Raw genomic sequence first — 14911 nt, forward strand, 5'->3', positions numbered from 1 at the left:
TAGATCTTGTTATAGGATTTTGCTTAGAATATAAATTAAAGTTTCTAGTTAATTACGCATATCAATATTCCAATAACAAAAAAATCTCGTTATTTTTCAGATAAACAATTCAATGTAACGTTCAATTAACACCAACAATAATAGTTTATTGAAACGTCAAAGTTATTATTGTTGCAGTCATAGCCATCTTTATTATATTTTAACTGAGGGAATAAAATATAAATTTAGCTATAACTCCAAATCTATGGCATTTAGGCATAGAAAACATTACCTAAAAACAGGGCAGTGATTTTTATTCAATTTGTAACAATATTATCTTTCATATTTGACTCAAACATATTGGTCTTTAACAAGGGGTATTACAAACAAGTACCTGGTACACCCATGGGAAACGAAATATCCCCAATCCTATGCCACTATGTACTAGATGACTTAAATGAAAGCTGTATTAGCAGGTTGCAGTTGAATGTCCCACGACTTGCAATTTACACCGTGACAAAAACAACGTTCTAAAAACCGAATGGTACAGAAAGCCGATGTGTAGTAATAGGTTTATTAATTGCTTTTTAGCACATCCATCTACGTTGAAGACCGACTTAATTAGAAAATTAAAATATGAAAATTAGAGTTCTAAACTTGCCACATCCTGACTATAGAACATCTGGTCCCACAAAATTAAAAACGATCAAGCTGGAGAATTTATTCCCATTTATTAACTTAGATTCATCAACTTACATTTTATTAACTATTTGGTCAATATCAATTTTATATACTTAAAGTAATTGTTCCTTTTGATTAACTTGTTTGGTAAAATTTTAAATTGAAATTGATTCATAGAATCTTTTTCATTCACAGTTCCAAATGCTATGAACCTTGGACTGTGGAAGTTAAATTAATCTTCACCTGTTAGCTGGCTAACCAGTGATATCATAAATATTATAATATATGATATTTTGGATTGACCACGCATGCTTTGTTCTTTGTTAACAAATCAATCACTTGGGGGAAAATGGTGATCTTAACCACCTTTTCCTTTCATTTTTTGGCTTTTTAACGACAAGTTGTCAACCAAATTTATCATATTCTATGAATGTACCTCTATTGTATTAGAGGTTGGTATTTCGCCTTGCTGTTCTGTCATTTTGACCTCGAGGCCATATCTATTCACGTTGTTTGCGTGGGTGTTAAACCTGTAAATTCATTTACCTGCGAGATTCAGTAAGCTTAAGACTGGTAACTTCATTTTTTTTTATCATATTTTTACTATATTTAATCTTAAATAATTCAATAATGTTACCTAAAGTCAAAATTAAAATTTAACTGATTATAAATAAATTGTTGGAAGTGCATTCTCATGATCTTTCTAGTTCTTTACAAATCAAAATATTAATGTTTTTTACTTAAGTTTTTATAATAACTTTTTTTATATACATGTATGATTATCACATATGTTCTTTTGCTGTGCTAAATCTGTTAATTTGTAAACTATACCTAGTTTCAATTAATTGTTTTATACAACTTTAACTCTAAATGCCCAGTATCGTAAGCTTTTTCATATCTTTAACATCATTGACTGCTACATGTCTTTGTAAGGTAACACACATGTTTTTAACTTCTCTATGGATGTTTGGTTTCATATTGTTCTTTTTAGATGAACTGATGATGCTTTCTGAGCAGAATGCGAAACGTCTTCAATAAATAGATGAAGTAGCCACCTTCTTTGTCTTTTATTTGTCCACTTTGACCGAAAAACCCACCACTCTTCGAGTGTACCTTAGTTTATTTTGGATTGACGGTCGTACTCCTTTTCTCGATATATATATATATATATATATATATATATATATATATATATATATATATATGTACGTTAATCCATCGCTCATGATCCCCTATTTTCCCCAAGGCATACGCCACTGAAAATTCTAGCTTTCTGAAAAAATCATGGAACCGTTCGTCGATACGAACAGGTTTTGCAATCGATAGCACTTTTAATACTTCCTTAATTTTCGTTAAATCGATTAATATGTTATTATCAATACTTGAGAAATATTTGGATAACTGATATTCTCACAATTATCACATTAAAACATGTGAAATAAATATTTGCATTAATCAACAGGTGCGTCTACTGGTGAAGCAACTAATTGAATAAAAAAATAAAGAAAATGAACAGCTGGATATCTTGTTTATATATTTGCAAATACCATTCTTCAATGGTATTAGGTTCTTAACCCTTTACGGCTGTATACCTAAGAATATATCCTCTAGAGAACTAAGTGAATAAGAGAAACATATATAAAACACATATATTTGTACGATGCCTAATAATTTTATAATATACTTAGACAATACTGAGTACTGAGAAGTGATTAACTCACAACAACGGATGCAAATTATATGGGGAATTTATTCATATAACAATGCAATAACTTATGAAGGCTACACAACATCAAGAAATAGAAAAGCAGTAGATGCTGACCAAAAAACATGGAACTTTTAAGATATGGAGGTCTCTTGCTACACTTAAGAATGCAATGTTGGTTGGAACCCATAATACCTTAAACATGCCATTTTAAAAGGTGACCGTAACAATTGCAAAATTGTATGATACCTATTCTATTAAATATCTCTTTCTCCAACGGTGCTAAGACCAAATCTAGCCCTGACTTTGTCCAGCATTCTAATTCTAAGCATTCCTTTCTTCAGCTGCTCTACTCCAGTTATTCACACTCATCATCTCACTCACATCGGTGCTTACTTCGTGTAACCACAGCCTCCTTGCTCTTCACACTGGCAGACGTACCATCATGGTGTTTTAATATTATCCAATCTTATAACAGTACCATTAGGTCATCAGGCTATTAAATGTAATCTATAAAATATACTTCAAAATTATTAAGCATAAATTAAACAATATTATAATACGAAACACAAAGATGAAGAAGACCTACAGATGGAATAGACATTGGAATTTATTGAAAAACGACAATTGTTGGTGGGGACAAGCAAAAATAAAGAAGAGAAAGAAAAGAGGAAGACTAAGTGAGCTATAACCACCCGTCTACAAATACTCCAGTTACTGAGGCTTAAAATATGGTAATACCTCCGAATTTTTTATAACTGCATCGATTTCTTTGAAAATTTCAAATTAAGCTTATCTTACCCTTCACTTCAAAAGTTATATACGCTCTAGGTGAGCTTTTTGTTTTTAAGGGGTGAAAACTACCCCTTATTGAAGAAACTGGGAAAAACACGGATTTATTTATTTTATGCACTTAAATCTTGTATATTCGCATAAGGTAAATATTGTAATGTGTTCTCTAATATAAAAATTAATTATTCACAATTTTCAACCCTTAAAACCCTTTAAAAACCCTTAAAAGCTAATACTTTTTATAAAAATAATATGAAAAAAAAGTCGTAGCAGCTTGAGACATTTCAATTATGTATTTAAATACAAATAAAAATTAATACCCTAGCTATACAATAATATTTTTTTTTATTGGAAATTTTCAACCCTTACAACCACCCTTATGACAAAAATGAATTAAAAATGAATTAAAAATGTTTTTATTGGTTTGAAATATTTCTTGAGTGCATTTTATTTAACGAAAATTAATTTTTTGCATATAAAATAACTTTTTATTATAATTTCAACATTTCAACCCTCACAACCAACCCCTTTTAAAAAAAATTAATTTAATATATTTTTATTGTTCTGAAACATTTGTTGAGTGCATTTTATTAAACAAAAATTAATTTCTTGCTTATAAAATAACATTTTATTATAATTTCAACATTTCAACTCTCACAACGACCCCCTTTGTCAAAAATGAATTAAAAAATATTTTTAAAGATTTGAAACATTTTTAGAGTGCATTGTTTGTAGACAAAAATTAATTTTTTACTTATAAAATGAGCCTACTTTTTTCAACCCTTACAAGCACCTCTTTTGATGAAAACAAAATCCTTAAATCCTTAACTTAGACATGGGCATAAATAGAAAAAATTTAGTTTATAATATATTACAATTTTTTTATTTTCCAAAAAACTAAAAATAAATAATATTTATATAAAACGAGGTATAAAATAAATGAATATCTATTTATCATCGGAATCATAATTTTCACCGTCCAATTGGTCTTCGTTTACTGGAGGACAATTTTGGCAATTGTCACCACAGCATGTTCCGCATGTTGCATTGCAAAATAATCCCAGCCTCCGACAGCCACACGCTGATCCGCAACCTTTTGTACAAAATTGCAAAAAATCATTTTCAGCAATTCCTCTGGAGCTGGTAAATGTCTATTAGTTCCATCGCAATGCTCCAATGCTCCAAATTATAAAACTTTTCCACGATCCAAAATTTATTCTAAAAAGTATTATTGGTTTTTTTACAATAACTCGGTTAATTTTGATGCTACAACATGCATAAAAAAACGATTTTACAGAACGGGCTATAAGTATGGGAATGTTAAAACATTCTAAAGTCCTTCATGTTTAAAGGGTGAAGGGTCAAAGGGTCGGAGACCAGTGGTTCATGCGCTATAAAGCAAACTTCAACCAACTATATCTCCGTTATTTTTTAAGCTACAAAAAAAAATTAAAAAATGAAAATTTTTGTTTAAAAAAAAACTATTTTTTTGTATTGTGTCGTCTTTTACGTATCTTTTATAGTTTTGCAGTTATTATAAAAAAAGATTTTTTTTTAATATTTACAAAAAAAAAATGTAATCATACTTTTTTCAAAAACTGGGTATTCTAAAGTGGCTAAACTTTGGAATCATATAAAAAACACTAAAATAAAGTGAATTTTATAAGGAAAACAATTTATTTCAATCCTAGTGAACATGACGTTAGTTTTGAGAAAACCAAAAATTTGAGAAACCCATCGTTTTTTTGATCGTATCTCACGTACAGTTGGAGCAAAGGACTTTTACCACAACTCATTTTAAAGGTCTTTTCAAGCTCTTTTAAAAATATTATATGAGTTTTTGTCGAAAAATGTACCCGTTTTCCGTTATTTAACGTTAAATACTCGTATTGAAAGACAAAAACAAAAACAAACCTTCTTTGAACAGCCATAACTCAGTTAATATTAAACTGAAAATATTCATTAAAAAGCCGATCTTTTTATTTTTTTATGAGCTTTAATTTTAGTCGTTACACTTTTTTTGATAAAACTCTTAGTTTCAGAGCTATTCTTAAAAAACCTTTGAAAAACATGTTTTTTTAACGAAAAATGACACTTTTCAACAGCGAATAACTCAAAAAGTATTGATCTACCCAAAAAAACGTTTACTACATTTTTTGTTTAAAATTTGTCCTTCTATCGAATAGCGTGGTTTTTTGAGTAAAAAAATTTCCACCCTCGAAAAGGGGTGGCAAACACACCCAGGATGGAAGCGCACATCGGCACTATATAACTTTTGTTCCTTGAGTAATTATTTACCAACACACAAAATTTTAAATGAATCGATTCAGTTACAAAGAATTCGGAGGTAAAAAACCATCAGTAACTGATCTAAAACTATATTTCACTATGAAATATAGACAACAAAGACGAAAGTTAGCGTTTCATAAGATATAATACGATAGAATGATTTCTATCTGAAATTTAATCAGTCAATGGCCACATATACGCTGTTTTATTCATGGTAATGACACGAATAGATAACCAGCTCAAATTCGATCAAACGAGTTACTTCCATCCAACTTTTAATCACTAAAATTTACCACAATATCTAGAGGTAAATGAAGTATCCATAATACCATTAATTGGTTTTGCACGAGGTAATTAGTCCTCTAGCAATTTTTTAATTACCGTGGTTTCTTCTTGCATCTGTTGAAATGTGACTTTTCTTTCCTCTTCTATGTCCTTGACTGGTGTGTGTATGTTTCTTGTACATATATTCCATTTTTTATATTTAGTCTCTTATCAAACGTTTCTGCTATCTTTCTACTATCTATTTCTGTTCGCTAATGATCCCTCCTTCCCGATTCCTGACGATTGGTAATCTAGGCTGAGGCAAATTGTGTTACGCATTTATACTATTGCTGTAGTTTTCCACTTCAATTATATTTATACATCAAATTTTATCTATGTTTGTTTCATTTCTTCGAATCATTCAATGACACTTGACTTTAATAAATGATATAACTTCAATTATATTTATATATTAAGTTTGTCAATGTCTATTTCATTTCTGCCAATCACTCAATGATACTTAAATTTAATAATTGATATCGATTTCAGCAGTTTCTTTAACAAGTCTTCACTGATCTAAAAATAAATACATAATCTTTATCTTTAATATTGTATTTAAAATAAATTATAAATATAATATAAAAGCTTTTTTCTTTCTTTTCGTTAGAGACCCATGGCTCATAATTTTTCCACTGTTTTACTCAATTTTCTTCTGTCCATGGCCGCAGTTCTACCAATTTCTACCAACAAATCCCGATTTGTTGTAGATCTTACCGACCGTCTTCCACTCGAAACTGCTTCTTAATTTCTTAGCTTTCTTCCGCTCTGCTGGTTAGGGTTACTCCCAGATACTCAAACTCCGTCACCGTTTTGAAGTAATACTCTTTACTTTCGTTGTTTGTGGTAGTTTTCAATTGCGTGTCTTCATATGTGGTCTATCCCATTTCCATAGGTATACTTTGTTTTTGCTCATTAAAAATCAGTCAATACTGTTTAGAATTCTCTTTAAAGAGTTTGAAAATCCCCTTTAGTTTTTGCCGTTAACCGGCAAACCGGTTTACCGAAAGACCAGGATCTGTACCCAAATCATACTGTACCCGTGTACACGGCACCGTGTACACGGGTAAATATTAATCGATGCTTCCACACATACCGTGCTCGTTTAAACGGTAACCGAAAAACCGTGATGTCGCCGGGCATACTCACTATAAGCCCGGGTAAGCCCGGACAAACGTTGACGTATACACAGCGATCGCGCACGTAGTGGGATATCAAATTAAATTTGGGCGTTCATATCTTTGCATTCTTTGCAAAAAAACCGTGTAATAGAGTACACGACTTCCTTGAAAGTAGAAAGTTATTAGACTTTTTAGAAAGTAGAAGGAATTTTTGTTGTGAATAACTTATGAAAAATGGCTGATGTGGAAATTGATACAGAGCATTTAATAAGTTTGGTGCATGAAAGACCTGTAATATGGGACAAGACAAGCGAAACACACAAAGACAGAAATGAAACCAGAAGTGTTGGCAAGAAATTTGTAGGGAACTGAAGAATAACTTTGAGAAGTTGGAATCTGATGACAAGACTAAGTTCGGTAAGTTTGTGTGGATATTTCTTTATTATTGCATAATTAACTACGAAAGTAAAAACATATACTTGTGTATGCATATATTACTTATATACTAACAAGAAATTTTGGTCATCTGCCATTTGACAGATCCAATAGGTGTCAGAAAATAATCACTTACAATATTTCTTATGTTATTTGCGTTAATACTGCCACGTACAGTTTCTGCTCTAGGGATATCTTCAAGCCCCGTGATGGTTAAAGTATTCTCTGATTCATATCCGTCTCTATCGCGAACAAAGTTATGTAACACAACACAAGCCTTCGAAATATCGACAGCATAATTAAGATTCAAGTTGATAGGTCGATGAAAAAATCGCCACTTATTACTCAATATCCCAAAAGTACACTCCACATATCTTCGGGCTCTAGAGAGGCGATAATTAAAAACTTTTTTCTTGGTCGTTAAGTTATGTCCACCGTAAGGTCTAAGAAGATGTCTATCAAGTGCAAATGCTTCGTCTGCAATAAAGACATAGGGTACTTTAGGCCTCATTGATCCTGGTAGACATGTTTCTTCAGGAATTTCTAGTTCTTTGTTTTTTATGGATTTTAAGGAACAGATCTTAAATATATTCGAATCGCAATCTTTTCCGTAACTTCCAATATCTACGTAGATGAAACGATAATTGGAATCTGCTACAGTCATTAAAACTATTGAAGAGTACCCTTTTTTATTGAAGTAAATTGAACATATCGGATTAATAATTCGAATGTGCTTTCCATCAACTGCTAATAAACAGTGTGGAAAATTTGCTCTATGTTGAAATCCTTCGGCAATTCTGAGCCAGTCTTGTTTCTGTGGTTAGGGAATACACTTAGAACGCATAATTAACCATATGTTATTGTATACCTCTTTAACAATGCTGCTTATTGTGGAAAAACCAATAATAAGTCGATAACTGTAGTGTAGATCCATGAAAGTACAGCCACTGGCGAGATATCTGCAAAAAACAGTATATTGTACTAAATATTGTAGTAGTAATAACCAGGTTTTTTTTGTTGTTGCAGGTAAACAGGTGATGAAAAAATGTGGAAATATCCATGATACGTTTCAAAAGTCTTGTAAAAAAATTAAGATAGCTACAAGATCGAGGGCTGGGGCAGTAACTCATAAAAAGTATATTTATAACGAGCAGTTACTATTCTTAAAAAAGGTATTTGAAGAACTCCAAACAGAAGATAGTTTAACTAACACTGGACTGTCAGAAGTATCAGAAGCAGCAACATCTGACACTAGTTTCACCGACAGCAACATTTGTAAAGAAAATACTCTTGTAAATGTTCTTATCTTCTCGCAGTTCCAGAAAAGAGTATAAAATACACCAAACTCTTTTCTTTTCATATTAATGGGATGAATTCACACATTTCTATGTAGTTCTTTTTCTTCTCTTTATACGCCGATAGAGAATCATCGTGGCAACGATGTGTTTTCGATTCATGGTAAACATGGCACAGACCTCAAAACCAAGTGTGAAATCTCGCCAAACCATGTAAACAGTGCCGTGTAACCGGCGACCGGGTGTATGTGAAGCCGCTCTTAAGGCATGGTAAAGACGCCTTCTTGTCACAGAATTATAAGCTTGTTTGAAATCTATAAAGAGGAGGTTCAGCTTTAACTGTTGCTAGTAGTTACTGTTGTGAATAATTTTTAACATGAATATTTGCTCTCCTTATATTCGCACCCCAATAACCTTTATTACAACCAAGATCATTCATCCGTTCCTCTAGTATTACTTGAAGATTTTTACAAATGTCTTATCTATTGCAAGACTTTTTTAACAATTTTTAACAATTTTTAACAAGTTTTTCTCTTTACTTCCTTGGCCTTCTTTGGCCACTCTAGTTCTCATCTTTGTTTCAACTATTTAGAGGCACGCATCTATATTTTCTGCACATCTAGTACGTATGCTAATCACGTCATTGAAATGTCTTGTCTGAACTATTCATAATCAGCATGACCAAATTAAGCAATATATACTAAAAACTAAGATAAACAAAAAGTTTTTATCAAATTTTGTTACGCATTTATACTATTGCTATACAAATACTAATTTTTCTACTTCAATTATATTAATTTGTACGTCAAGCTTGTTAATATCTAATTCAATTCTGCGCAACTGGCACTTAAATATAATAATTGATATCGATATAGACAGTCCCTTTAATTAGTCTTAAGTGGTTTAAAGATAAACATTTTATCTTTATTTTATAAGACAGTACAAAATATAAAATAAACGCCTTTTAGCATTATGCCAATATCTCACTAATTTACAAAAATAAAAACAATCGATATCTTCCTCTAGTTCCATTATCATTATAGATCGTTAGACATCATGTTGTCTACCATATTCACTATCGTAACTTTATTGACAGCAACTTTAAATCGATTTTGCTTACCATTGTCAACTTTTCTTTTAGGCTATTGATTATGGTCAAAAAAATAGGGCTAAAAGGAACTGCAACGTTAAAGGAGTGTTATTAGGTTTGTTTCTGCATTGGTTTGCTTACCTATGTAAACTATACACTCTGCGCAGACGATTGGACTGTTTCCTGACTGTAGTCAAAATTTATGCTGTACGAATGATTTAACATTTTTGTTCATAAATTTTTAATCAAACCAATATATTTTTCTAATATGGAAGTTAAGTACTACTTACTTTTTGTCAAAACAATATCTTCGTCTAAAATGAAAGTTGAACAAAATAATAATGAAACACATTTTTCTAAACCGCCTTTAAAGGTTACATTTGTTTCAGATTTACAAGAGTTTATAATAATTGTAAACCAAAGCCCATCAACAAGTGTTTCAGTCAGTATGTCTTTCTACCAGACACTGTCATTGATAGATTTTTATAAAAAATGCAGATAGGGTAGGGATTTTCCAAATGAAATCCATGAAAATAATGTGGGCAAAAGCAGCAGAGTAACTAGATCATCATCATCATCACGTAGCGCTACAACCCTGGGTGGGTCTTGGCTGACTGTACAACTTTTTTCCAATTTGTTCGGTCTTCCATCAACCTAGGGTCAAATGCAATGTTCATTTTCCGCAGATCAGCTTGGATGTTATCTCTCCATCGCATTCTGGGACGTCCAAGTAGTCTTTTGCCTGTGGGAATGTCCTCCCATACCAGTTTTACAAGTCTCAGAGTAACTAGATGACTTACATAATATTAATTTGAATGCATGTCACTGCAAAAATAGATGGCGAGTAATTGAAAGAAATTATAAGAAATACATAGATGGGTTTAAAAAAAAACAGGACGTAAAACATTTGAATATAGTAATGAACTGGATGATATATTTGAGCAAAAAAGAAATATCAATCCTGAATTGCTGTTATCTAATGAAACAGTTGCACATCACATAGATGAAAAGTCTGCAGATGTAGCAACAGTTAAAGCCAATGTTCTTAGTTCTACACCACAATCACTTAAAAGAAAGAGAGAGAAACCAGTCAGCAAAAACAATATTCTCCAAAAAATGTGTGAAGCCAAAAAGGAATTTTATACAGAAATGCTAAATATCTACAAAGAAAAATTAGAAGTTATGAAAGAAAAAAACAAAACAAAGAACCTATTTGAAGCAGAAATACTTTCAGAAATAAGAAAACAAAATAAACTGAGAGAGAAGACGAACAAAATACTTAGCAAATATTGAGTATCAAAAGAATCTTTATCTACTGAAATACTTTAATTTTTAGCAAAGTAAATTTAAGATCAAGTTTTTTAATAAAAAATCATCATAGTTTTTATTTCCTACAAATTGAATGTGTTATAATAAATATATATACAGTATGATGCAAATGTATGGAATAAATTCATTATTTCAGAAACAGACGTTTTTTAAAAAAAATCTTAAAACAAGTCAATTTTAATTATTGAATGACCATCAACTAATATATATGTGTTGGACATTACGTCATTATTGTCGGCGTAATGACGTAATCGACGATTTTTTTAAATACAAACCGAGGTCACGCGACAGCTCATTTGAAAGGTCTCCTTATTTCCCTTTCAATGATATAATCATTTGAATATTTATTTCTACAGGGTTAACCAAAACTGTTGGTTTATTATTACAATTAACTTACAATAAATGTTTACTTAAATACAATTAAATTGTTAAATTTATGACCTTCAGCAATAATACAATGTGTAAGATGGGCAATAAATTCTTTCCTAAAGTTTTCGATGACTTCAGATGTTATTTGTGCAATTTCCGTTCTGATGCGCTTTTTCAACTCTTCTACATTATTCTGTCGATTTTAATACACTCTGCTCTTTAAATATCCCCACAAAAAAAGTCTAACGGAGTTAAATCTGGAGACGTTGGTGGTCATTCGATGGGCCCCCTTATACCTATCCACCTACCTGGGAAAACGTTATTAAGGTAATTTCGTACCTCAACGCCGTAGTATGGGGGAGCCCCATCGTGTTGGTACCATAAATCATTTCTATTTGGAAATAGCTGATTCGGCTTCAGATTAAATAATCCTGAAGAAATTCTAGATAACGAGAAGCAGTTATGTATTCCTCAAAAAAATATGGCCCTACAATTTGATTGGTTATAATGCCGGCCCAAACATTTACTTTCTCGGGATATTCTGTCCTATACTCTTCCATCCAATGTGGATTTTCACTTGCCCAGTATCGATATGTCTGGCGATTTACATGACCGTTCAGCAAAAACACTATTTTGTTTTATTCCCAGTGGAGATTCTTAGTATATTTTAGTTCAGTGAATAAAGATTTATTGTAATTCCATGTTAAATAACAAAGTTCATAATTTTGGTCAACCCTGCAGAAGGAAATATTCAAGTGATTACATCGTTGCAAAGACTATAAGGACACCTTTCAAATGAGCTGTCGCGTGACCTCGGTTTGTATTTAAAAAAATCGTCGATTGCGTCATTACGCCGACACTAATGACGTAATGTCCAACACATATATATCAGTTGATGGTTATTCAAAAATTAAAATTGACGTGTGTTAAAATTTTTTTTTTTTAAAGTCGTGTGTTTCTGAAATAATGAATTTATTCCATACATTTGCATCATACTGTATGTTAACTCTAAAACTTAAAAATATGTTTTAAATAGAACACACTTTAAGTAATACATGTTTTACAGTCTATAGCCAAGGGATTTAAAGATCTCTTCAGAAAATAAAAAAAAATTGTAGTAATGAACATCATTCATTTACATATTATGTAACAAATTCATGACTTCATTTCTTCTTTTCATTCTATTTTTGTCTGCATGATTGTCTTCGATGTCCAAATTAAATGGTAACTTATTTTCATTAATATTTTCTGCCTCATAATCAAATTGGTCTTCGATTGTCATATTATGAAGAACACAACATGCTCTTGCTCTTGCTAAAATGTATTATATCTGTTACAGCTGTTAATTTTACATGGTACTGTCACCTCGGGGGAACAATTATGGGTCTATACACCTTCTGTTATCTCCGGGTGCTCTGTAGAGGGCTTCGAATATCGCAGTCGAGAGCTCCTCTACCCAAGTCCATTTACTGGGTATGGACTTGTAAATATTTATCTTCTGATGACTTGTCTTGAAAAAGACAAGATATTTCTTACATGACAAAAATATAGGTTGAAATAAAACATCAGATTGTAGTTGAATAATATCTCAGCCACAGAGTATAATTGGAACAGCAGGAAGCAGCGCCCCAAGAGCACTAAGCTCTCGAACTGACCTGGCTGACCTGAAAATCGCCAATATTTATATGTGCCGTTCGAGCGATAAATAGGGATTTCCAGGTCAAGAGCCAATGGGAAAATTCGAGGCGGGGCGATGCGCATCGAAATGCGCACTAGTCCACAGACTATGGCATTCGATGACAGTACAACTGCCAGAATCTCTGCTTAAGTAGACCAAATAGTGTTCAACTTTATTTCTATTTTGCTTAGTTTCATATTGTAATTTAGCTGTCTTCTTGTTAAATTACCTCTATCTTTAAAAGGAGTTAGTTTATTGGGCAAACACGGAAAGCCACTATCCCCTAAAGTGAAATAATCTGCGCTTTTTACAACTATAGTCTCAGCTAACCATGCAGTTCTGAAAACTCTGCTGTCATGTACTGATCCTGGATAACTGACAAATAGATCCCTTATTCTTCTTTGGTGGTCACAAACTACTTGCAACTAAAAATATATATAAAAATTCTAGTCAGTTTTAAGATTATAAGACATGTGGTAGTATGTGATTACCTGAATAGAATAATAATGTTTTCTGTTTAATTATGAGTCTGGATCATTTGTTGGTTTGTCTATTTTAATGTGGCTCCCATCAATTACTCCAATAACATCTGGAAAATTGTTTTGCCCAAAGTTTCTCTCAATTTCTATTTTCTCTTCACCTGATAGCCATTTAATTACTTGAGGGGCCATATTGCTCGGGAAATGTTAACTTTCTAATTAATTTAAAAAGAGTGCTGCTAGTAATATCGAATCTATCAGTTACATCTTTAAAAGATACAGTCTGGTGGCCAACGAACCATAAATATATTAATGTTTGTTCATATTCTCCAAGCTTTCCATTGCCTCCCGCTTGGTAATAAAAATATTGTGAATATCTGAAGTGGTTCGCAATATCTTCAGCAACAGCACGACTAGCACGAAAGTGTTCAATAAATTCACAATCGTTGTAACTTTCTGATACCGTTTCTTTAAGATAATTCTTATTTCTAGGCCTCTAACCCAACAGTGGCTAAGATCAACTTTTATAACAATCCCTAAAAAAACCCAAACAATGCCAAAAAATGTGAAGATTATCGAATAATAAGCTTTATGAGCCATCTTCTGAAAACTGTTTTAAAAATTATACATAAAAGAATATATAAAAAGTGTGAAGAACATATGACAAACACACAATTCGGCTTCAGGGATGCATTGGGTACTCGAGAGGCACTTTTTGCAATACAAGTTCTCTTTCAAAGATGTAGAGACGTGAATTGTGATATATATATATATATATATATATATATATATATATATATGTGGTGTGTGTGTGTGTGTGTGTGTGTGTGTGTATTTTGTTGATTACCAGAAAGCGTTCGATAGAATAAAACATGACGAACTAATGAAAATATTAAATTCAATTGGTCTAGACAGCAGAGATTGTCGTATAATAAACAATATCTATTACGAACAAACTGCAGCTATTAGAGTTGGGGATCAGTTAATAGATGACATAAAGGTAAAAAGAGGTATGCGACAGAGATGTATATTGTCCCCAATATTGTTCAATACATATTCAGAGCACGGACATAGACGAGGGAATACTTATAAACGGAGAACGATTGAAAAACATAAGATACGCTGATAATACTGTCATTTTTGCAGACAGTCTTGAAGGTCTGCAGACACTTGTCTCCAGGGTGGCAGAAGTAAGTAGCAGGTTTGGGCTTGATTTTAACATCAAATAAACCAAATACATGGTTATAAGCAAAAATAGGAAAAACATAAGATACGCTGATAATACTGTCATTTTTGTAGACAGTCTTGAAGGTCTGCAGACACTTGTCTCCAGGGTGGCAGAAGTAAG

General features: G+C 32.0%; 1 protein-coding gene across 1 annotated transcript; it reads right to left on the reverse strand.

The window, feature by feature from the left end:
• Positions 1–7353: 7353 nt before the first annotated feature.
• LOC140451680 (uncharacterized) lies at positions 7354–13755 on the reverse strand. Its single transcript, XM_072545524.1, is given in 4 exon segments — positions 7354–8282; positions 12546–12720; positions 13314–13509; positions 13663–13755. Coding segments are annotated over 4 exon segments (1353 nt in total). The 3' UTR covers positions 7354–7393.
• Between the last annotated feature and the right edge of the window lie 1156 nt (positions 13756–14911).

Source organism: Diabrotica undecimpunctata, chromosome 10, assembly GCF_040954645.1.
Source record: "Diabrotica undecimpunctata isolate CICGRU chromosome 10, icDiaUnde3, whole genome shotgun sequence".
NCBI lineage: Eukaryota > Metazoa > Arthropoda > Insecta > Coleoptera > Chrysomelidae > Diabrotica > Diabrotica undecimpunctata.